Raw genomic sequence first — 26,526 nt, 5'->3', positions numbered from 1 at the left:
CTCCCCTATCTCTTTCTTTTATTTATTTCCTACCTTATCTTCAGGACATTTGAGATTATTTTCATTATGATTATGTTGTATGGAATAATAATAAAATATCTCTTAGAATAGAATTAGAACCAGAAAAAATAAGAATGGAAGACGGCAATCTTATATAGGAGAACATGATCATAAGGGCTAATACCTATGTATCATTGAATATTGATACATTATTGATTAGCTTATTATTTGGCAAAGTTACTAAAAAGAGACATGGGCAGTTACACATCTGAACTTCATACTTTTTTCCCGAAGAAGCAAAGTTTTTCATAGCTCTGGAATGAAAAAAGAAGTCTCAGATGGAACTTTACATAGTGAAACTAAACAGTGTATAGTATAGAGGTGTCCTCACTAAAGCATTGGTAGCATGAGTATATATATATTTTTTTAATCCTCACTTGAGGACATTTTTCCATTTTTTGTTCAGATAGAGTGGGAGAGAGAGAGAGAGAGAAACACCAATATGAAAGGGACACATCGAGTGGCTGCCTCCCGCACCACCTAACCAGGGCCAGGGACAAACTGCAACTGAGGCACGTGCCCCCAGTGGGAACTGAACCTGGGTCTCTCTGGACTGCAGGCCAACGCTCTAACCACTGAGCAAAACCGGCCAGGGCAGGAGTATAATTTTTAATTCTGATACACCAGTGTGGGCTATATTCATATTTGTCACATATTTGTTCATGTTTCTTGCTATTTTATGGACATTCTAACTCTAGATATTGATTGTCTTTAAATCATATTTTTTTCCCATTTGTATACTGTGTTTTCCAGAATATATACGTAGAAACTTGGGACAAGATATTTATATAATTTCTGGTAAGTTAAGTGAATGATTTAGAGAGTTACATAAAATAATTTTGTACCTATATTTTCAGTCATTTAAGATTTAAGAAATTTTAGTGCCTATAAGATAAAAAAGATACTGATAAATTTTTTATTATTACATAATGCCAAAAGAACAGAGAATTTTTTATAAACTTGCTTATAAAAGATAATATCAAAAAATGTATGTCATTATTTCCTAATGACTTGGGTTACTTTTATTGAATCATATATTGATGTTATTGTTTGTGAAGAATAGAGTTATCTCAATGTAATTTGGTAAAGATGCCATATATTCACTATGATCCACTTAAGTAAGATAGAAGTCAGATTATTTAGATCAATCTGAAGTTTCATTCTTCATCAGCCTTATTTTCCTCTCTCAATTATAACTTGTAAATTATTTCAAAAGCTAAACCCGACATACTTTATGAGTGGGCAAATGAAACTTTATAATTTTCACATTTAAATCTTCAACAAAGTTAACCATTAATAATCTACTAATTTTTGGTAGAAAAGACTATATAGTATTTATGTAGACTAAAATATTTAACTTTTTAATTATGAAAATAATAACATCTGATTATTTTTCCCTTCTAGTGGCAAAATTAAAGACTTGTCATGGCAATGAAGAAAGAGACTGAATTTGTCATTTTCACTTAAAGAAAAATGATAGACAAAAATCAAACCTGTGGTGTAGGACAGGATTCTATGCCCTATATGAGTTGTCTGATTCACATATTTGAAGAATGGTTTGGCGTGGAACAATTGGAGGACTACTTGAATTTTGCAAACTATCTCTTATGGGTTTTTACACCACTGATACTTTTAATACTTCCTTACTTTACGATTTTTCTTCTCTACCTTACTATTATTTTCTTACACATTTATAAGAGGAAGAATGTATTAAAGGAAGCCTATTCTCATAATTTATGGGATGGTGCAAGGAAGACAGTAGCAACTCTGTGGGATGGACATGCTGCAGTTTGGCATGGTAAGCAAGATTACTTTGATCTCTATGTGTTAATATTTGTGTTTGTGGCATGGAAATTATATCATTCCATTTTATTTATTGAGAACATACTGAAACATATAATGGAAGGGATATTTACTATTTCTTGTTATCTGTTTGCATGCATTGTGCATATATATATATATATATATATGTCTTTCCTAAAATGATTTTTCCCAAACACATTAGTGTCCATTAAAGAAAGAACTATACAGCAGTTGGACTATAAGCTAAAATATAAAAATTTATATTTAAGACATCTAAGAATAAGGGACTATTTAAAGCACTATAGAAAACTGTTTTGAAAATACTTTATTTAGCATTTACTTTCATTTTGTTTAAAATAAGTTTGGCGCCTTGGCTGGTTAGGCTCAGCGGTTAGAGTACCAGCCCTCAGACCAGAGTCTCAAGTTCGATTCCGATCAAGGTCATGTACCTCGGTTGCGGTTTGTCCCTGGCCCTGGTTGGGGTTGTGTGGGAGGCAGCTGATTGATGTGTCTCTCTCACATTCATGTTTCTTTCTCTCTCTGTCTGAAAATAAATGGGAGAATATCCTCGGGTGAGGATTAAAAAAATAAATAAAATAAGTTTGGCTTTTCCAATATAGAGATATTTTAAAAATGAATATTAAATATAATTTGTATACCAAAATTTATCTTTTTTGGTCTAATTCATTTCAGAGCTCATTATATCTTTCCCAATAAATGAGAGAGCAGTAAGTTTCTTTCCTTCTTTGTTATTTCAGAAAATGTGATGTACATTTAATGATTGGTGGTTCTTCATTTGGCTGTCATAAAAATTGCCCTCTAGTGGGCTATTTTCAAGAATTTAGAGTTTTTCTCTACCAGTTTTTACCTTATTTTTGGTCTCTTGTTTTGGACTACAGAAGATTCAATAGGCTTGTTAACAAAGATATGCCTTCTATATCATATTGTTAAGTATCAAAAGTGGTTTCAAAGAAAGATGTGGAAGGAAGCACAGATTTTGAAATAGACACTTGAGGTGGTGATCATGCTAAGGAATATACCTGTCAAATCACTATGTTGTACACCTGAAACTAATATAAATGATAATGATGAATTGTATGTCAACTGTATTTTAATTAAAAGAAAAGACAGTTAAGGATTACATAGAAGTATAAGGCTGCTCTTACCAAAGATCAATGACATGCTTATTTGGTTAATATGTTGTCATTTTAATACTAGGCATAATCTGTGTGTTTTTTTAAGATTTTTAAAAATTGATTTTTAGAGAGAGGAAGGTGGGGAGAGAGAGAGAGAAACATCTTTGTGAGAGTGGAACATCAATTGGCTGCCTCCTTCACGTCCCCTATCAGGGATTGAGCTTGCAACCCAGACATGTGCCTTAACTGGGAATCAAACCAACAACCTTTTGGTGCATGGGACAATGTCCAGCCAGCTGAGCCACACTGGCCAGGGCAATACTACATACATTCTTACAAATCTTTTTTGAGCACTTAACTATGCCATACATTGTAAAATGCTTAACATGCATTAATTCTTTTAAACCTTATAATAGATAGGTTCTGTTACCTCCATTTTACAGTTTTCCAATGAGAGGTTATTTGCCCAAAGCACACTAGGACACTAGGAAGAGGAGCCAAAATGCAACCTCAGCTATCAGGCTCTATGTTGTGTACTTTTGTGATCTGTGCTGTGTGGTAAGTTGGTCCCAGGTTGGGGATTTAGTGTCAGAAGTAGTGGTATTCAGCAGGTTTGCAATCAGAAACCATACATCTTTGATGGATTGAATTCCTGATATTTACTCATTTATACTAATGCTCTTGCCAGTCAGTACAATTCTCATACTCTCTGATGGTTGTTTAACCTGAGGCAAGATGGTACTTCATCATTTCATATGTGTGTGTCTATAGAGACTGTATCTAGGTAGACTGCCATTGTTCATTATCTTTAAAACAGTGATACAAAGATTCAGTGGTGGTGTTTACAGTACTCATTGGGAATATTTATTTCTCTCCCACATATATAACCTCCCCTAATAGTTCAGGATAACATACCTTGTAAAGAAATACATACCTTATATGTATTTCCGGAGACATGGTTTGATTTGGATAACTTCAAGCCCTGAACTTATTTTATAGCAGGATATCTAATCTTCAAGTATCGTATTTATTTATTGAGGTATTTTTAAATATGCAGTTATGACTCAGAGGAGGTAAAATTTATGTACATAGTTCTTAGTTTGTTTTACATTTTATTATGATAACATATTTTATTAGGTAAATGATAATTTTAAAAATGATTTTCTTTATCCTATTCTTTGGTGACATATATAAAAGGCATTTGTGTGCATATTTGAATTTTGTATTGGTGTCAAATCAGTTTTAAAGATGCTTTTCAAAGAATCTTCAAAGGAATTTTTAAACTAATATAAATTTTCATTGTGGAAAATGTGTCAAATAAGAAAAATAAAATAATAGTCACTTAAAATTTAACATGCAATTTAGTTCTTTTGAAGTTGTGGTGTGTTTATCATTTTTTATGTGTGTTGCAGACTAGTATTTTTAATGTCATTAATCCTTTTTAGTGACTTCTAATGACCTCATGGAACTTTGTAAATTTTATAATTTAGTCAGTTACCTATTATTGAACCATCATTTATTTATTATTTGTTTACTGTATCTTTGTACAAGAATCTATCTAGTGTTTTCTGTCTTGAAGTTAAAGTTTACCCTCATACTTATATATAATGTAAGTGTACTGTCATTTAAAAACAATTCTCTGATTCTTATGTGGGGTTCCAAATTATGCCTATACTGTCAAGAAACATTAATTTGATGTTTCTTTAAGTACCTATAGACATTTATAGGTAGTTTGCCTGGTGATAATGGGTCATTGAATTTCTTACATTCAAGTTGCTTATAGCCTTTAAACTATGACTTATTATTTAAAAAAATTATTCCTAGAAAATATGAATGATATTTTAAAAAGCTGGATTCTTAATAGTTAATGATTTCCCCTGAAAATTAATTTGATGAGGAAGATTCCTCAAGATATCTACATGTATTGGAAAAAATTAAAACTATATGTTTTAGGACAACTGTAAACCTAATGAGGACCATAACTTACAGTTTAGGGAAGTAAGAAATATTTTATTTGGGGGCTTTTAGTTGTTTGTTTTATCATGTGTGTGTACATATTGAGGTTGTTTTTGTTTTAAAAAAGAATTTACTTCATTGTTTGAAAATGATGTTTATGCTTACGTAGCCCTGACATACCTGGTTCAATTCATTTCACTACAGAATTTTAGAAAATGCAATGGTTTAATTAAGTAGTACCTCTCTATTTCTGTTGGATAAGAGTTTCCTTGTACTTCCTCTGTCTTTTATGCAGTAAAGGACTCCTCAGTCAGACTACCTGTGTTCAAAACCGGGCTTACCCAATTTCTGGCTGGGTGACCCTGGCAAGTTATCTAACATTTTTTCTCCCTTTCCTCTTTCCCTGTTTCCTTTTTCTTCTCTCCTTCCCTTCTTTCCCCCTCCCTCCTCCTCACTTCCTTTTGCAATAATTATGATTTTTTTTAAAACTTCATTTTGAAAAAAATTTTGAATCACAGAATAATTGCAAAAATACGACTGAGAGTTTCAGCATATTTTTCACCCAGCTTCCCCTAATCTTACTATCTTATATAATCATTTGTACAATTATCAAGTTAACAATGGTACAATACTATTAACTAAACTACAGATCTTATTGAACTCCTTCCAGTATTCCCACCAGTATCCTTTTACTGGGATCTGAATAGTGCATTTAATTGTCCTGTCTCTTCCAATCTATGTTGGTTATTTAGTTTTTTCTTTTTTTGTCTTCCATGACCTTCACTGCTTTAGAGTATTGCTCAGTTATTTTGTAGGCTGGCTCTCAATTTAGATCTGATGTTTTCCATAATTGGATTGAATTTATGCATTTTTGACAAGAATACTACAAAACTGATAATGTGTTCTTAGTGCATTATATCAGAGGCTCATGATGTTTATATGTTTTATTACTGGTGACATTAACTTTGATCACGAGGTGTCTGCCAGGTTTTTCCACCATAAATTTGCTGTTTTTGGAACTCCTTAAAACTATGTTAATAACCCTTCTTAAATGAGATACTTAACTTTTCTGAATCTCATTTTCCTCCTCTGTAAAATGAGTTGTAAGGATTTAGTGAAAATTCACGTAAAGTATTTAGCATAATTTTTATTACATACTAAATGTTCAATACATTCATGTGCTATTTAATGATGAAAAATGCAACATTAGGTGATTTTTGTCTTTATGCAAACATCATGGAGTGTACTAACACAAACCTAGGTGCTATATCCTACTACACCCCTAGGATATATCTACATGGCATAGCCTGTTGCTCCTAGGCTACGAACTTGTACAGCATGTTACTGCACAAAACAGTTCTCGATTAAATTAAGCACGAGAAAATGATGCAATCAAGTGATGTAATAAACATGAGGTATATATATGAAGCTGCTGCTAGTGTAATGTGGCATACTGTTTTATAGCAAAGTTATTTTTAATAAGTAGGGTACATTCTAAAATAATGATGAAGCCCTGGCTGGTTTGGCTCAGAGGTTAGAGCGTTGGCCTGCAGTCCAGAGAGATCCGGGTTCGGTTCCCGCTAAGGGCACGTACCTCAGTTGCAGTTTGTCCCCGGCCCTGGTTGGTCGTGCGGGTGGCAGCCACTCGATGTGTCCCTTTCATATTGATGTTTCTCTCTCTCTCTCCCTCCCACTCTATCTGAACAAGAAATGGAAAAATGTCCTTGGGTGAGGATTAAAAAAAGTAAAATAAATAAATAAATAAATAAAATAATGATGAAAAGTATAGTATAGTAAATACATAAACTAGTAACATAGTTGTTTTTATCAGTGTCAAGTATGATGTACTGTGCATAATTGTATATGCTATATATACTTTTATATAACTGACAGCACAGTAGGTTTGTTTATGCCAGCATCACCACAAATGTGAATATTGCGATGTGCTACGAAATTATTATAGCTGCAATGTCACCAGGCAATAGGAATTTTTTAGCTCCATTATAATGTGGGACTACCATTGTATATGTGATCCATCATTGACTGACATGTCGGTATGTGATGCATGACTCTAAATGTTAGCTATCATAATTATAGAGCATCTTTCTCTAATAATTTGGAAGTCACTAAAATACATAGTCTCTACATCTTGATCATTGTTAAGTGCAGTTAGTTTAACATATCTACTATGTTCAAGTTCCCTAGTATTTTAAGATGCAATTTTAGACAATTTTGACTGTTTTTTTTCTAATAAGAAACACATTTTGCCACCTAGTATAAACAACCATACACAAACACACACGATTTCATGAAAAGTAAATATATTTTGTACATGTGATTCCCTTCATTTTCTAGTCTATTTTTTAAAATTTATTTAAAAAGAAAAATGTTGGTCATAACTCACCAAAGTGATTTTAAAACTCAGTAATAGCTTTCTACCAGCACTTGAAAAACACAGGTGTAAGTAGCATTGACATGCCTGTTGTAGGAAGTGTGGTATGGGGCAAAACACAGACTTTGTAATTAGACAGATGTGAGTTTACATCCTGGCCCTACCACTGCGTGACTTTGAATAAGTTATACAGGCTCCCACTTATGTTTCTTCATCAGTTCAGGGTTTCTGTGAGGACTAAATGAGAACAATTGTTATGGACCCAATACACTGCCTGGCATGTAAAATGCTCAATAAAAACTCATTGTTTTTTCTACAGGGAAAAATAAAAGCACTATTCCAAGAGGAGATAGCTGTTGAACAAGGCTTTGAAGAATGAGTAGGGAAAAATATTGAGAAAATATTTCACACAACTGTATTTTTAAATTTTTAAAAACTTTTTAAAATTGATTTTTTCGGGAAAAAGGAAGGGGGGGAGAGAGAGAGAGAGAGAGAGAGAGAGAGAAACATCAATGTGAGAGAGATACATTGATGGACTGCTTCCTGCATACCCTTTACTGGGGATTGAGCCTGCAACTCGGGCATGTACCTTGACCGGGAATCGAGCTGGGACCTTTCAGTCCATGGGACGATGCTCAGTTCGCTGAACCACACCGGTCAGACAGACACACAACTGTATTTAAAAATGAAATGAAATGGACAGTTTTGTAGGAAAATAGAAATGGTCAGAATTGGTTCAAAAGAAGAGAGAAACAGAACAGACCAATAATCATAAAATTAATTGGAACAGTAGTCAAAAAGTCTTTATCCTTTTCATTCCACAAAGAGCCTAATGTCCACAAATTATGTCAAACTTTTAAGGAATAAATAATGCCCATCTTAAACTGTTTTAGAGTATAGAAAAAAAAAAGTGGAGCTACATAGTTTGTTTTGCAAGGTTAACATACTTTGCTATCAAAACTAAGGAGAGCACACACCAACTATTATTAATTAAAGGTTAGAAAAGAAGAGATACTCGAAAGAACCAAGTGAATCAACTGATAAACTTATCAGTACTAATACGATTGGTTACCAAGGGAAATGGGCATAAAATCAACCAAAATTAGTTAACTATTCATATATCACTAATAATTTTTTTTTAATCCTTACCCAAGGACATTTTCCCATTTTTTGTTCAGATAGAGTGGGAGGGAGAGAGAGAGAGAGAGAAACATCAACGTGAAAGGGACACATCGAGTGGCTGCCTCCTACACGACCCCAACGAGGGCCAGGGACAAATCGCAACTGAGGTATGTACCCTTGACTGGAATTAAACCCACAACTCATTGGTCTGCGGGCAATGCCCTAGTAGCTGAACCAAACCAGCCAGGGCACTAATAATAATTTTAAAAATGGAAAGGAAAAATTATACTCAAGACTACATTGAACAAAAAAATATGTAGGAACTTTATGGTGAAACTGTATACTTTACAGGTGGAATTCAAAAGAGTTGAAGCAGATAGAAAGTCTCAGTACAATAAAGATGTCACTGTAGAGTCCTTACTCTCAGTTAATTTATTAATTCAGTACAATTTTAACTGAGTTTTTATGCAACTTCTAAATTTATATAGAAAAGTAAATAAGAATACCTAGGCAAATTTGAAAAAAAAAAACACACAAAAGAGGGAGTGTTTTCCCTATTGTATCAAAAACACTAACATTTTTAATGATTGAAATTATGGTATTGGTACAGGGAAAGGATTATCACAAATAGATTAAACAGATTTTAAAAAGTCCAGAAACATGTGACTTAGTAAATGATAAAAGTTTTCTAGATCAGTAGGAAAAGACAGGGAAATATTTGATGATCTCCAAGTAGAGAAGGTCTTCTTAAAAAAGACATAGTAAAACAAAAGCTATTTATAAAGACATAGCTAAAAGACATGTCAAGCCCTGGGCAGTTTGACTCAGAGTTAGAGCTTCAGCTCTTGGACCAAAGTGTTGCAGGTTTGTTTCCGATCAAGGGCTTACCTCGGTTGCAGTTCGGTTCCCAGCCTTGGTCTGGGTCGTGTTGGAGGCAACAATCGGTGTTTCTCTCAGACTAATGTTTCTCTCTTTCTATTTCTCTCTTTCTCCTACCTTCCCTCATTCCCTCTCCCACTCTGAAAATAAATGGAAAAATATCCTCGGGCAAGGATTAATAAAAAGACATCAAAAGATGGAACAGATTAGTACAAGTCATTTATGATGTATCTTAGAAAATAATAAATTAGTAAGAAAACCTTATGATCAAGAAACAAATGGCCAATAATTATAACAGATGCACAAGCCCACTAGTAGTTAGGAAAATGCAAATTAAAACTACATTGAGATATATTTTTACCCAAAAGATTGGCAAAAATTAAAAAGTTTTATAACATTAAAGAATGAGAATGGAGAAACGGAAACTCATTCATTGTGTGTGAAAAAGTATTGTACAGCGAGTCAGGAGGACAATTTGGTGGACGATTTACTTTAGAATCTAAAGTAGTCGTATCATATAACCAACAGTTGCCCTTCTGAGTATCTGTTCTAGTGATATATTCACACATTCAGTGCACAAGGATGCATGTAAGGGATATTCACTGCAGCAGTGTTTTTGGAAAACTAGAAACAATTCAGTGATCTCTGGATAGGGAAATAACCATTTAAGAATATGATCACTACATACAGCTAACAAGGGAAGATCTCTAAGATAACGTTTGCTGTTGAATGGAAAAAATAAGATTCATCACTGTAGTCATAGTAGGATATAAATTTGTGTTAAAACACACACATATGCATGCACACACTAGTACTAAATAAAATGCAGGCTGTAGTCAGGACTAGAAGATAAATCATTCATGGGTGAGAAGTATGTTGAATGATGAACCTGGAAAGGTAGACTGAAGCTAGGTTTTGAAGGATCTTGAATGCTATGCACAGGAATTTGGACTTGATTTTGTAAGTAGTTTAGTTCTACTTGCTTTCCTGAGGAAGGCCCAGAAGGATGCATTGTTAATTTACCATAGTGTATAGGATTTTTTATGACAAATTTAGAAGGGATCTATCTCAGGAGGAGATTATCCTTATCTGAATTCATGCTGCTGATGCCTAAAGGTGGTTAACTCATTTAAGTAATAAATAATGCTATGGAGGTGAGGCTACTGAGCTCCAGTATAACCATCAAGTCCTCTCTCTGAGCTATGCTACATGGAAAGCCAAAAAATCAGGAGAGTGCTTAATGAGCATTGAGTTACTGCAGGGGAGGTAAATAAATTTTTGTATTTAATGCATCAAATAAGAAAGCCATATTTATCATAGAATAGGGATGTTCTTATTAATGAAGCCCAGACTACTCAAAATGAGGCTCCTTCTCCCTCGACAATGATTAGCTAGTGACAGTAATTGCCTTTGTGATTTCTTTCTCTGAGCTTTTATTGCTCATCAGATCTCCTTAGGATTGGTGTAGTATAGGCAGATGATGGGGCTACACTTTGAAACTAACATTAGGAACAAGGTTTGATAGATTTAAGAGAGTAAAAATGCATAGAAGTTGGTGATCAAGTGAATGTAGAGTCTGAGAGAAGGAGTTAAAGTGCCTTAAGATTTCTACTTCTGCTAGACAGGAAAACATTGGACAGGAAGTGCTCCATTTAGCTCAATAAGCACAGAGGTGGGAAAACATATTTAGGGAGTCAACATTAGTCCATGTGATTCATGAAAGAATCTGAATAATATCACTTGATGGGCAGTTGGGATCTAAAAGGCCTTGACATTGTTGGACTAAAGTGATAATCTGATGCTTTCCAAGCTGGGAGTGGTGTGATCCATTTGTGCTTTAAGAGTGACACAGCCCAGCCGGTGTGGCTCAGTGGATTGAGCGTCGTCCCATGGACTGAGAGGTCTTGGTTTGATTCCCAGTCAGGGCACATGCCCAGGTTGCTGGTTTGATCCCCAGTAGGGGGTGTGCAGGAGGCAGCCGATTGCTGTTTCTCTCTCATAGTGATGTTTCTCTCTCTTCCTTCTTCTTTCTAAAAAATCAATAAAAACATTTAAAAAAAGAGTGACACACTTAAATAATATTTGGACTTAATGTTTAGTGGCACTATGGTAACTATAATTTCTGTCAGTAATTTAATTGATTGAACTTTTCTGCTTTCAACCAGATGATTTGGTATTATGTAAGTAGTTAAATTATTTCTTAGTTCTTTTTTTAAAAAAATTCTGAAAGAAAGAAAGAACATCAAGGATATTTTATATAGAATCCCTCAAAGAAGTACTCTTTATTTCTCAGAAAATTTATGTGATGGGGCAGTTAGTTGATCCTTTTGATAACTTCAGATAACCTCAGTGATTGTTCTGTCAAGCTGAAAGTAAATTGAATTACTTCAATTAGAATTAGGTAATTGGAAGGAAATGTTTAAAGTATTGAAATATCATTAATTTAAAAAATATAATTTTAATGTTTTTTTTTTTAAATATGTTTTTTTGTTGATGTTTTAGAGAGAGAGAGAGGGGAAGGGAGAAGGAGAGATAGAAACATCAATGAGAGAGAAACATCAATCTGCTACCTACTATACACATCCTCTACTGGGGACCAAGCCTGCAACCTGGGCATGTGCCCCAACTGGGAATTGAACCAGTGACCTCTCGGTGCATGGGATGATGCTCAATTCACTGAGCCACACTGGCCAGGCATTAAATTTAATTTTTAAAAACATTCATTCTCTTGACCTGAAACTAATATAATATTAAATGTCAACTATAATTAAAAAATAAAAATAATTTTTAAAAACCATTCTCTTGAGTTCATTTAAATTGTTATCAAGTAGTTCATGCTTTCAATACTAGAATGACAGTTACCATACTTAATTTAATCTGTTTGGTGAAGACCTTAGGAACTTCTATAAAAATGAATTTCCTACACTAAAATTTACACTGAAATCTTTATTTGAATGCTTGTTTCTTAGCAAATCAAACGGATAAAAACTTAAGGGAAAGAAACAGTTTCAAATTTCCAGATTCTGGGTTCTCCTTTTGTCTGTTAATGTCAGTGGCAATACTTCTTGGGCCACCCATTCTGTGTGGGGCAGTATGGCTGTAGGAATTTCCTTTCCTTTTCTGCTGTAGCCATAGGAAATTTCCTTTTGACCCTTCCTATTTCTTTGAGCTTAATAGTGCTCTTGGCCTCTGGATACTTGCTTTTTCCTCCCTCCCTCCCTTCATTCCTTCATTCGTTTGTTCGTTCCTTCCTTCTTTGGAGAAAGACTTCCAAAACAACTTTATTTAATTGAATGAAGTTTAAACCAAAAATGGTGTTCCTTTTATGACATGAAAAAAATAACAAAAACATCTTATGTATTACTTTATATATTTTTTTCCTCTTTATTGAGGTATAATTGGCATATAATATTAGTTTCAGGTGTACAACATAATCATTTTATATTTGTATATATGAGAAATGATCACCACAATAGGTCCAGTTAACATCCATCACCATACATAGTTAACAAAAAATTTTTTCTTGTGATAAGGACTTTGAAGAGTTAAATTCTTAGCAGCTTTCAAATATACAAAACAGAATTATTTAATATAGTCACCACGTGTACATTATATCCCTGCAACATTTATTTTATAACTGAAGTTTGTATCTACTATCCCCTTCACCCATTTCACCCACCTCCCCATCCTCTATCTCTGGCAACTACCATTCTGTTCTTTGTATCTATGAGCTTGGTGGTGTTTGTTTTTTTTTTAAAATAAATTCCACATATAAGAGATCATATGATATTTGCCTTTCTCTGTCTGACTTATTTCATCCAACATAATACCCTTTAGATCTATCCATGTTCTTACAAATGGCAAGATTTAATTTGTAGGGCTGAATAGTATCCTGATGTGTATATGTACATACATCATATTTTAATTCATTCATCAGTGGACACCAAAGTTGTTTTCATATCTTGGCTATTGTAAATAATACTGAGTGAACATGCATGTATATTTTTTTCAAATTAGTGTTTTTATTTTCTTTGAATAAATACACAGAAGTGGAATTGCTGGACCATATGGTAGTTCAATTTTTAATATTTTGAGGAACCTCCATACTGTTTTCTATACTGACTTTACCAATTTACATTCCCACTATCAGTGCACAAGGGTTCCCTTTTCTTCACATCCTCACCAACACTTCTTATTCATTGTCTTTTTGATAATAGCCATTCTTACAGGTGTGTGAGGTGATACCTCATTGTGGTTTGATTTGCATGTCCCTGATGATTAGTGATGTTGAACATCTCTTCATGTACCTCTTGGCCATTTTGATGTCTTTGGAAAAATGTCTATTTAGGTCCTCTGCCCATTTTTTAATCAGATTTTTTCTATTGAGTTATATGACTAATTTATATATTTTGGATATTAACCTTTTTTTTTTTTTTTTTATCCTCACCCGAGGACATTTTTCCATTTTTTGTACAGATAGAGTGGGAGGGAGAGAGAGGAAGAGAGAGAGAGGGAAACATCGATGTGAAAGGGACACATCGAGTGGCTGCCACCCGCACGACCAACCAGGGGCCGGGGACAAACTGCAACCGAGGTACATGCCCTTAGCGGGAACTGAACCCGGGTCTCTCCGGACCGCAGGCGGACGCTCCAACCGCTGAGCCAAACCGGCCAGGGCTGGATATTAACCTTTTATCAGCTATGTGGTTTGGAAATATTTTCTCCCTTTCAGTAGGTTGTCTTTTCATTTTGTTGATTTCCTTTGCTGTGTAAAAGCTTTTTAGTTTGATACATCCCCACTTGCTAATTTTTGCTTTTGCTTTTGGAGTCAGATCTAAAAAATAATTGCCAAGACTGATGTCAAGAAGCTTACTGCCCATGTTTTGTTCTAGTGTTATGGTTTCAGGTGTCACATTCAAATCTATAATAGATTTTTAGTTAATTTTTGCATAATTTTTGGTGAGTAGTCCAGTTTCATTCTTTTTCGTGTATCTGTCTAGTTTTCCCAGTACCATTTATTGAAGAGATTATCCTTTCCCCATTGTGTATTCTTGGATCCTTTGTTGTAAATTAATTGACCATATAAGTGTTGGTTTATTTCTGGGCTCTCTGTTCTCTTTTATTGATCTATGTAATTTTTAAAAAATACCAATACCATACTGTTTTGATTACTATACATTTGTCATATAGCTTGAAATCAGGGAGCATGATGTTTCTAGCTTTGTTCTTTCTCTCAAGATTGTGTTGCCTGATCAGGGTCTTTTCTGGTTTTATACAAATTTTAGCATTGTTCGTTCTATTTATGTGAAAAATGCAGTGGAATTGAATTGAATCTCTAGATTACTTTGGATAGTATGGATATTTAAATAATATTATATATTATCATCCATTAGCTTAGATTATTTTTTTATTTATTTGTGTCTTTTTTAGTTTCTTTCATCATTGTCATAGTTTTTTTTTTTAAATCTTTATTGTTGGATGTAAAATGTATTACAGATGTTCCACATTTTTCCCCCATCGACCCCCTCCTCCCCACTCCCGCCCCCCTCCCACCTTTTCCCACACTATTGTCTGTGTCCATTGGTTATGCATGCATATAAGTTCTTTGGTTTATTTCTTCCCACCCCCCCAACCCCTTTCCCTTTGAGGTTTGTCAGTCTAGCAATGAATTTGTACTTCTTAATCCCTTCACCTTTTTCACCCATTCCCCCAGCCCCCCTCCCAACTGGCAACCAACAAAATGTTCTCTGTATCTATGAGAATGTTTCTGTTCTACCTGTTCATTTTGTTTGTAGATTCCATTGTTGACAGATATGTATTCATTGCCATTTTGTCTGTTCATATATTTTATCTTTTTCTTCCAAAAGACCCTTCATCATTTCATATAATAACGGTTTGGTGGTGATGAACTCCTTTAACTTTTTCTTGTCTGGGAAAGTCTTTATATGTCCATCGATTCTAAATGACAGCTTTACAGGATAGAGTAATCTTGATTGTAGGTTCTTGCTTTTCATCACTGTGAGTATTTCTTGCCACTCCCTTCTGGCCTGCAAAGTTTCTTTGGAGAAATCAGCTGACAGCCTTATGGGAACTCCCTTGTAGATAACTAGCTGCCTTTCTCTTGCTGCTTTTAAGATTCTCTCTTTGTCTTGAACCTTTTGCATTTTGATGATGATGTGTCTTGGTGTGGGCCTCTTGGGGTTCATCTTGTTTGGACTCTCTGTGCTTCCTGGACTTGTATGTCTGTTTCCTTCACCAGATTAGGAAAGTTTTCTGCCATTATTGTTTCAAACAGGTTTTTGATTTCTTGTTCTCGCTCTTCTCCTTCTGGCACCCCCAAGATGCGAATGTTGGCACGCTTGAAGTTGTCCCAGAGGCTCCTTACACTATCCTCATTTTTTTGGATTCTTTTTTCTTTTTGCTGTTCTGATTGGGCATTTTTTGCTTCCTTATATTCCAAATCGATGGTTTGCTCCTTGGATTTACGTACTCTATTATCGAAGCTGTGTAAATTATTCTTTATTTCAGTTAGTGCCTCCTTCATTTCTGACTGTGCATCCTTCATTTCTGACTGGTCCTTTCTTAGGCTCTTGAGGCCCTCACTAAGTTTGCTGAAGTTCTCACTAAGTTCATTGAGCATCCTTATAAGCAGTATTTTGAACTCAGTATCTGTTAGGTTGCTTATCTCCATTTTGCTTAGTTCTTTTCTTGGGGTTTTGTTCTGTTCTTTCATTTGGAACCTGTTTCTTTGTCTCCTCATTTTGGCTGCCTCCTTGTGTTTGTTTCAGTGTATTACTTAATGAGAGGTATGGGGCTGGCTGAGACCAGATGCTGCTCATTTGAAAGAATTTAGGAAAAACCTGAAGCAGGATCCAAGACCGGCCAATCCTATGGTTAAGCAAGTGGCAACAGCTTGGGTGGGCCTGAAAGTTGGGTGGGCCTGAAAGTTGGGTGGGGCAGGGCGGGGCCTTGGGGAGTCACCAGGGCGGGGCTACCAGTGTGAGCCAAGTTGCTGGAGTCCCAAATATGGCGACTGTCTGCCTCCCCCGGGAAGGGCTCACCAAAGGAACAAAGGCCTCTTACAGCACGTTTGTCCCGGAGAAAGCCCCCTCTCCAGCCCTCGCTCCAGTGCCAAACAGCTCAGTTCTTCCCTGTATGACTCTGGTGCCCCTCGAGCTGCGTCCCCTCCAAGCTTAGAGGGAGAGAGTCCAATAAGTCCATGCGCGGGCCCTTTAAGGAGCTGCCTGGGGCTCCAGCCGCGTCAGCCTCCCTGAGCCTCAGTTCCTGCTGGTTTTTCCAGCCAGAAGTTATGGGGACTTCTCTTCCTGGCACTGGAACCCTGAGCGGGGCACCTGGTGTGGGACGGGGACCCCTCAGTCCTCAGGAAGGACCTTCCCAGCTGCAGGAGCCTCCTGATTTTTATCCGCCACACTTGGGTGTGGGACCAGCCCGTGGCGCCGCCTCCGCCCCTCCTACCAGTCTGGATGTGGCTGCTGCTTTAATTTCGTAGTTGTAGGACTTCCATTCAGCTTGATTTCAGGCAGTTTTGAATGATGGTTGTTCTGTAGTTTAGTTGTAACTTTGATGTGGTTGTGGGAGGACGCGATACTGCGTTTACCTACCCGCCATCTTGACCGGAAGTCCCATTGTCATAGTTTTCACTTTGCACATCTTTCACCTGTCTGGTTAAATTTATTCCTAGGGATTGTTTTCTTAATTTCTTTTTCTGATAATTTGTTATTAGTATATGGAAATACAAGAAATTTGTATATTGATTTTGTAGTCTGCAGTTTTACTAAATTTATTAGTTCTAACAGTTTTATTTTTTTGGTAGATTTTTTTAGGATTTTCTATATATAACATCATGTAATCTGCAAATAGTGACAGTTTTACTTCTTTCTTAATAATTTGGATACCTTTTATATTTTCTCTTTGCCTTATTGCTCTGGCTAGGACTTCTAGTACTGTGTCGAATAAAAGTGGTGAGAGTAGGCATCTTTGTTTTGTTTCTGATCTTAGAGGAAAAGCTCTCAGTTTTCCACGGTGGAATATGTTTGTTCTGGGCTTGTCATATATAGTCTTTATTTTGTTGAGGTACATTCCCTTCATACTCACTTCGTTGAAAGTTTTTGTCATAAATGGATGTCAAATTTTGTCAGATGTTTTTTCAGCATCTCTAGAAATGGTCATATGATTTTACTCTTCATTTTGGTAATGTGGTTTAACATGTTGATTAATTTGTGAATGTTGAACTATCCTTGCATCTTGGATTATGTTCCTCAGGGATTGTAATTGGCCTGTAATTTTCTTTCCTTGTGGTGTTCTTGTTTGATTTTGGTATCAGGGTAATGCGCACCTTGTAAAATGAGTTTTGACGTATTTCTTTCTCTTCTCTTCTTTTCTTTGGAAGTGTTTGAGAAGAATTGGTATTAATTCTTTGAATGTTTGGTACAATTCACCAGTAAAGCCATTTGGTCCTGGACTTTTTTTTTTTCATTTTTCTTTTGATTTTAGAGAGAGAGGAAGGGAGAGGGAGAGAGAGAGAGAAACATCGATGAGAGAGAACATCAGTTGGCTTCCTTTTGCATGGCCCCAACTGGGGATCAAGCCCACAACCTGGGCATGTGCCCTTACTGGGAATGTAACCAGCAGCCTCTTGATGCATGGGTCGATGCTCAACCACTGAGCCACACCATCTGGGCTGGTCCTGGACTTTTGTTGGGAGATTTTTGATTACAGATTCTATCCCCTTACTAGTAATAGAAAAAAAAAATATCTGAATAGAAAGTCTTAGAAGGTTGTATGTTTCTTGGAATTTATCCATTTCTTCTAGATTGTCCAATTTGTTGGCGTATATTTGTTCATTGTTTGTATTTCTGTGGTATCAGTTGTGAGGTATCCTCTTTCATTTCCCATTTTATTTGAGTTTTTTTTCTTGGTGATTTTCTTTCTAATTAAAGGTTTGTTAATTTTGTTTATCTTTCAAAGAAACAGATCTTGGGCCCGGTGGGTGTGGCTTAGTGGATTGAGTGTCGTCCCATGGATTGAGAGGTCCTGGTTTGATTCAAAGTCAGGGCACATGCCCAGGGTTGTGGGCTTGATCTCCAGCAGCGGGCAAGGAGGCAGCCGATCAGTGTTTCTCTCTCACACTGATGTTTTCTCTCTAAAAAAAAAAATCAATAAAAATAATATATTAAAAAAAAGAGCCCTGGCCTGTTTGGCTCAGCAGTTAGAGTGTCAGCCTGCAGACTAAAGAGTCGTGGGTTTGAAGAATTCTCTCTTTCTCTCTCTCTTTCTCACACACACATACACACACACACACACACACACACAGACTCAAACACATTCCTGCACCTCTCCCCCTTTCCACAGGTATGTTTTTCTTGCCTCTCTCTCTCCTAAGCTCCAAGGTTCCTTCTTTTTCCTCTGTAACTTGTTTCCTGAGCCCATTTTTTTCTATGGCTCACTTCTTCTACCTCTGTGACTTTCAAAATAAACTTTCTCTTATAGTCTGAGTCTTGGCTCTGATCTCTTTATTAGCCAAAACTCAAGTACTAAGGTTGTTGAACCAAGGTCTGGTCTAACTTCACCACTCTAATACCTGGTGCCATTTCACCACCATCAGATGATCCTGCATGGTGGTTAAGGGTGTATGCCAGGAACCGAGAAAACATGACTAAGAATGGTGCCGAACGATAATGAGATGGAACGTGTAAAACTGGGTGCGAAAAAGGTGTGGATTAGAGGGCACTGTCCCACAACCTGCTGGTACCTCGAGCCAGTCCGAATAACATTGTTGGAAGAGTTTACTGAAACCTGGAGGAAACATACCCTGAAGTAAACGGGCATTGTCAGATGCATCCGAACCCTCTGTCTTTCCCACATCCTCGTTTTCTGATCTTTGTGTACATTCCTCCTCCTTCATATATGCACTAGGCACATGGGATGTGTCCACAAGGAAGGGCTTGTAGACATCAGTATGCTTTTTCTCAAGGGTTTGAAATTCCTTTTCAAATTGGGCTTCTGTTTTATCCTGTCGTCTTACAAAATTAAAAAAAAAAAAGTCATTAGTTTGATTTTGGTTGTGGTTCAGTCTCTGGCCCTGCTTGTGATCGTGCGGGAGGCAACCAATCCATGTGTCTCTCTCACATTGATGTTTCTCTCTCTCTTCTTCCCACTCTGTCTGAAAATAAGTGGGAAAATATCCTTGGGTGAGAATTAAGAAAACAAACAAACATCTTGATTTCAATGGTATTTTCTGTTGTCTTTTTTTGTGTCTATTTCATTGATTTCCTTTCTGATCTATTATTTCCTTTTAGCAACATTGGAGGTTTTTTTTTTTTCCCTAGTTCCTTGAGGTATCTTTATACCTTTATATCTCTATATCTTTAAGTTGTTTATTTGAAATTTTTCTTGTTTCTTGAGGTAGGCATTTATTGCTATGAAATTCCTTCTTAGAACTGCTTTTGCGCGTCTTATGAAGCTTTAGTGTGTTGTTTTTCTTTTTTTTAATCTTCATCAGAGGACATGCTTTTATTGATTTTTTTTAGAGAGAGAAGAAGGGCAAGGGAGAGAGAGAAACATCAATGTGAGAGTGAAACATCAATCGGTTGCCTCCTGCATGTACCCTGACCAGAGATCAAACCTGAAACCTGGATATGCTCCCTGACCGGAACTCTAACTCGCCCCCTTTTGGTATACTGGATGACTCTCCAGCCAACTGAGCCACATGGGCCAGGACAGTATGCTGCATTTTCATTTTCATTTATCTCAAGGTATTTTTTAAATTTCTTTTTTGCTTTCTTCATTGACCCACTTATTCAGTAGGCTTTTTCCTTTTTGCAAGGCCCAGCTGAGCCTGTGACCTTACTGGTGACATAGGAAGGAAAAGCAGGTCTTATGACTAGAACCATGATCATATTTCACCTGCTTCTTGGGAGTATCAGTTCGCAACTCCTGTGGTAAAATACTCAGTATCTTCCTCTGAAACATTGGTGGAGCTTATTTTTATATTCCTCACAATCCACCAACAGCACAGGATTGCTATAAAAAATGTGTTGGTGTTTGGTAATAAAATTGGGGGGGGGGATTTCTAAACAATAGTTTATGTTTGTGAATAAAATAAACATTTAAAAAAATTTACAGCTTTAATAAGTTATCCAAATGTATATAACAGTTTAATGGTGTTTTACTTTGGGTCATTAGTTAAAAGAGTTTTTCTACTTTTATCAGTGAATTATTTTATGACTCTGTTAAATTTTACTCTGGGTTGTTTACCTCATAGGGAAGTTTTAACTTATTTTGTCTCCTGCTCTGGACCTATTTCATCTATTTCCCTTTACCTCCTCATTTGCTTATCCCTTTCACAACCTGCTTGTAACGAGTAGAACCTTGTATTCCTTTGCAGCTATAGCAAGCTTACACAGAAATATCCAGATTGTTTTTTAGAAGCTAACAGATTCAATCAAGTGTGCTTGATGTTTTAGAGATGTGTGGCTCCTTGGATAACCTTGATTAACAACCAAAAGTGGTTTTAAATTCTGATATTACTTGTTAAGTTGGAACCTGAAGATTCTTTTTACCTTATAGATTCTCTGATCTTACATGATATTTTTATAAACAACAATATGATTATTTTTTTATTTGTAGACTTTTAAAAAATTAATATTCAGAGTATTGTACAAATAACTTTAATTATTTGACTCTAAGTGCCTACATTACCCTCTCTGAAACATTTTTAGTATATATTCCTACAAACAAAGATGTTCTATTTAACATCAATAAAACCATTAAAATCAGGAAGTTAACATTGACATATTACTAACATCTAATCTTTAGATCTCATTTAAGTATATAGCCTTTTTATTTGACTTCTTATCTGATTACATGTCCACTTTTTATGCTAGATCCTTGAACATAGTAACCATAATAATTTTAAAGTTGCTTTCTGGTAATTTAAACATTTGGGTCTGATTCTCTTGATTAAACAATCTCTTGACAATGGATTTTTTTTTTTTTTTAATCCTCACCCGAGGACATTTTTGCATTTATCTTCAGATGGAGCAGGAGGGAGAGAGGAAGAAAGAGAGAAAGAGAGAGACATCGATGTGAGAGAGACACATTGAGTGGTTGCCACCCACACGACCCAACCAGGGCTGGGGACAAACTGCAACCAAGGTACATGCCCTTAGTGGGAACCGAACCTGGGACTCTCTGGTCCACAGGCCAACACTCTAACCACTGAGCCAAACCGGCCAGGGCGACAATGGATTTTTTTTTTTTTACCATGTTCTATGTCCCACAAATTTTAAAATGAATTCTGGGCCTTGTTTGTAAAAAAATAAATAACAGTAGTGAATGAAGTAAATGGTTATTTATCACGGAAAATTGTCCATTTTCTGTCAGGCTGTTAAGTGAATGGAGTAGGGGTTAATTCTGTCTACTCAGTAATTGAACTGAGGTTTTGCTGTAGGTATAGTTGCCTTCAGTTCAGCACAGACTTCAGAATTCTGCAACCTTGTGCATATATAGAGCCTAGACTGCTGGAGGGTTTTTCTCAGTGTTCCTACTACCCCTCAACCCTGTATGCCTGTGCCACAGAAGGGCCCACTCCTCAATATTTCTGTTTTAGCCCAAATCTTCCACAGGCTCCGTATGCCTGGGGCTCAAGTGTGATGCTTTCTCAGTGGTCCTTTCACTCTTCCCTGTGGCAGGCAAACTTCAGTCTTGTGTAGGTAGGAGTTTGAGGTAGGTAGCATTTCCTGCCCTTCCTCCCAGTGTTAGCAAATCTCTGCTTTATGTCATTCCAGGACCTGGGTCTACCCTATACCTCCCAGGGGTAGCATCTACCCTTCCATAGTCACAGTGAATTTTTGCCTGAGAATAGGATGGTGGGGCGAGGCAGAAGAGAGGATGAGAGGAAATGGAGCTCTGTCCCTTTCAGCATCACGTGTCTTTTGCATATAACCTTTCCTTAAAAGGGGTGGAAGGGTTTCCTGCACCTCTCCCAGTTTCAGGTTTTGCTTTGTACAAGAGGTTTCCAGGAAGTGAGTGGGTTTTTTGTCTGAACCATTAGCATGGGCTCTCCTAGGTCCCTTGCCTGCTTTGCCCCTAACTTTTCTTGAGAGCACCCACTGAGGCCTGTGGAAGAATGCTGGTGAGTGAGTGTGGACGCTTGTTTGTATCTGGAGTGCCCAGGGATTCTACACTCAATGCTCGCCTACACTTAGCCTTTAAGTATTTGTTAACATTTCAGTTTTTTATTTTTTGTCTTACCCACTTTTATGGCACTACCACTACCTCCCATACTCAGTTTTTGGTTTTTTTTTAAACTCTTTAGAGGGGCTTGTCACCCTTTGGAGCTCAGTTTGCTTGATTGAGAGAGCAACCTCGGTTTTCTGGTATTCTGCTTTTTCTCATTCTTAGGGTGGAAATGAAGTTCTCTAAGAATTTATTCTAGTTTTCTCCTGTTTTTCAGCTACCTTCTCCAACAGAGAGAAGTCTGGCTCACATTTCCCTTAATATATGGACTTATTTGATCAATTCCCCCTGTATGTAGCCAGTCTCCCATCACTGCCACCTTCCTCTACCACTCATGTACCATCTCTCCCCATTTGAACCGTGACACCCTGAGCTAGGCCACTCACGTATCTCAATGCCATTCGCATTTTACCAGGATCTGACAGCCACGCTTGTCCAACCCTTGGCTCCTCTCCTTTTCCCACTCAGGCGCCAGCACCTTGTTTTAGGCCCTTCTCCTATGTGGGTGCTCTCATGACTGTGCTTGGACTTTGATTCCCCACTCCGGGCCACCCTGTGTGGATGCCGTCCACACCTTGCCAGGGCTCCAGCACTCAGTCTAGGTCACTCCTCTATGCAGGTGCCTACTTTGCTCTGGCCCACCTAATGGCCGACGGACTGATTTGTTCAAGAAGGGAAGGAAGGGAAAGAAGACTCATGTACTTTTGTAAGAAAAGACTGAGTTTCTGAGTTAGTAACCATTCATTAGTTTAGATAAATAGTAAATATATTTTAAGCGTTTGTATTTTGTCTTTCTAACAGGTTATGAAGTTCATGGAATGGAAAAAATACCAGAAGGACCAGCACTTATAATTTTTTATCATGGAGCTATTCCCATAGATTTTTACTACTTCATGGCTAAAATTTTTATCCATAAAGGCAGAACTTGCCGAGTAGTAGCTGATCACTTTGTCTTTAAAATTCCAGGTAAATTTTCACTGTAGATAGTGATATAAAAATGTTAATTAACACAATTAAAGTATGTGGTAGTCTATCTTCGAGCTGTCTAGTATCATTTGAAAAGCTTTTTGCCTTTTTGGTTACACACTTGGAACTTCAATTTGAGAGCATCTAATTATCTTGTTTATTTAATATATCTAAATATAAAAACATGGCCAAAATGTTACCTGATCCCTTTCTTTATTAACAGGTATTTAGTCATTATTTTTCTTCTTGTTTATAAATTCTTTTTTCTTTATTGATTTTAGAGAGAAGAATAGGGAGGAAAATAAAGATAGAAACATCGATGAGAGAGAACATCAATAGGCCACCTCCTGTGTGCCCCACACTGGGGATTAGGCCCACAATGTGGGCATGTGCCCTGACCGAGAATCGAACCAGTGACCTTTTGATGCATGGGTCGATGCTCAACCACTGAGCCACACCAGCTGGGCTAGTCATTATTTTTCAAAGTTAAATCCTGAACTTTCACTTTAAAAAAAAAAAAATTATAACTTTTGCCAAATAATTTATATTTTGGTATAGTCTATTATATTTTTTTATCATACTTCTTGACTTGCCTGGTAGACTTATAACTCTTAAGATTGAGGACCATATTCCTCCTAGTCTGTTCATAAAGGCTTTGTACCTTTTAAAAAAGATTAATTAGCCAAATGGTTTCAAACACAGCAGAGTTTTTTTTAAATCACTGTAAAATAAAGTCATTGAGATTTAATCTTATTTTCTCCTCTTACTAAATCAGTCACAAGACAAAAAGTTTCTAGTTTGTGTCAGCAACCCATCAACCAGACAGAAAAAAACCAAGCAGTGAATTAAATAACAGTCTACTCAGTGCCTTTCATACACATGGTTAATGTTTTGGGTATCCTTATGTCACTAGAAAGTCATTTTTACTTTGTGTATAAACTAAATAGGCTACAAAATGTGTTGTTGTTTTTTAAGAAAATAATATGAGCATTTTATAATAAAATTTGAAAACTAGAGAAAAGAATATCATTATAATCTTGCCACCCTAACATAACCAGTCTTTTGACTTATTTTATTTCATATTTATTTTTAAATTTATCTTTATTATTGAGAGTATTACAGATGTTCCCCCCTTTTTCCTCATTGCCCCCACACATCTGGCTCCTGCACCACCCCCAGACCTTTATTTCATTTTTAATTTGCATATTCATATATTATGTAAACAATTTTGTTTTTTAAATTTTAATGTTAACATTTTATTATATTGAATAAAGAATAGTTTTAATGGATGATGAAAATATTTACTTAGTTTTCTCTTATGGAACATTAGGATACTTCCATTTTTTCTTCTTTTTATACATAATTGAATGTGAATATTTTTATTTAGCCTTTGGCTTTTAAAGAACTTTCCCCCTTTATAATCTTATAATTCAGGAAACCTCCCCTGTTCATTCATTTATTATGAGATTGCATCTAATTAAATCAGTGGGCTTTTAGTGTAATGTAGGATGAAAATTACTTCACTCTTAATAATATTTATAATCTTGCTTCAGACCTTAGACCTATGAGAAGGTTGATTAGTCTGTATAATTTTCACTACCCATTTGTATTTGCTAGTCTTAAGAAATAATGTATACGCCATCAGTTCTTTTGAGTTCCAGTTTAGGATTTGCTAAAAACATTTAATAACTTGATAGGATTCTTATTATCTATAAATAATTGAGATATCAAGAATTGTATAATGTTAAGACCTAAAATTAGCTGTTTCTGAGTCAAACACTCACTTTAATGAAAACTCGTCATGATTTTGCTATTATTATTGACAAAAATTTTAATTGTGGAATTAGCATCATCTAACTTTGATTTCAGTAGATTTTATTTAATTAATTAATTAATTAATTTGTTTATTTAATCCTCACCAGAGGATTGCATTTATCTTTAGATAGGGTGGGAGGGGAGAAGAGAGAGAAACATTGATGTGAGAAAGACACATCGACTGGTCGCCACCCACAAGACCCCAACCAGGGCTGGAGACAAACTGCAACTGAGGTACATGCCCCCCGGGACTCTCTGGTCCACAGGCCGATGCTCTAATCGCTGAGCCAAAGCGGCCAGGACTGATTTCAGTACATTTTATTATGGCTTGCCAGTTTGGGTAGGGCTAAGCATAGTCAGATTCACATGCTCTTGAGTGATTTTCTTATAAAGTTAATGGAAGATTAGATTTGTGATTCTTGATGAGATATAATTTCTGATTGCTGTAATGAATACTATAGACAGTGTATAGCCATGAGATGCAGAGGAAGGAACTTTGGGTTAGATATACCTGGACCAGAATCTCTGCCTTGCCATGTTTGGTGTGTGACTTTGAGCAAGCTACTTACTCTGTGAGCCAACTTTTCTTCATCTGTAAAATAAGGATAAGAATCCCTGTTTTCCAAGGTTTTTGTGAGTTTTAATTAGGAATTTGAATATGTAAAGTAGCCAGAGTAATAGGTGATCACTAAGAAGGTAATCAATAGTAGGTAATGAATAAGACATAGTTATTACTTTACCAGCAATATTATTCTTATGTTAACCTTGAGAGTTCTTATTGTTTTTTACAAAGTAAGAAAGAATTTACTGATTTAAGTATAGATAGTACATTTTGTGGATTGTGAAGATATTTGCTCTTGAAGAATTGGACAAGAAGTACTTAAAGATATATATTCATGCTAATGTTTCTTACAGGGTTTAGTTTATTACTTGATGTATTTTGTGCTCTACATGGACCAAGAGAAAAATGTGTTGAAATTCTGAGGAGTGGTCACTTGTTAGCTATTTCACCAGGTGGAGTTCGAGAAGCTCTAATTAGTGATGAAACCTACAACATCATATGGGGTAATCGTAAAGGCTTCGCTCAGGTTGCAATTGATGCAGAAGTGGTGAGTTGTATAAAACTAATTGTTAAAG

General features: G+C 36.1%; 1 protein-coding gene across 7 annotated transcripts in view; it reads left to right on the top strand.

Moving 5' to 3' along the window:
* The first annotated feature begins 799 nt into the window (after window positions 1-799).
* The window catches only part of TMEM68 (transmembrane protein 68), a 68,220-nt gene continuing 42,493 nt past the window's right edge, over window positions 800-26,526 (top strand). For 6 of the 7 annotated variants that reach the window (XM_036264187.1, XM_036264181.1, XM_036264182.1 and 3 more), the window contains exons 1-4: window positions 800-858; window positions 1,465-1,858; window positions 23,410-23,574; window positions 26,305-26,498. In XM_036264187.1, coding sequence (XP_036120080.1) covers window positions 1,534-1,858; window positions 23,410-23,574; window positions 26,305-26,498 — 684 coding nt within the window. In that variant the 5' untranslated portion in view covers window positions 800-858; window positions 1,465-1,533. The remainder of the gene's footprint in view (window positions 859-1,464; window positions 1,859-23,409; window positions 23,575-26,304; window positions 26,499-26,526) is intronic. The other variant, XM_036264188.1, reaches the window with a different exon arrangement.

This window comes from Molossus molossus, unplaced genomic scaffold (assembly GCF_014108415.1).
Source record: "Molossus molossus isolate mMolMol1 unplaced genomic scaffold, mMolMol1.p scaffold_m16_p_16, whole genome shotgun sequence".
Classification (NCBI taxonomy): Eukaryota; Metazoa; Chordata; class Mammalia; order Chiroptera; family Molossidae; genus Molossus; species Molossus molossus.
Note: the sequence above shows the minus strand (reverse complement) of the source record. Positions and strands in the feature narration are given on the sequence as shown.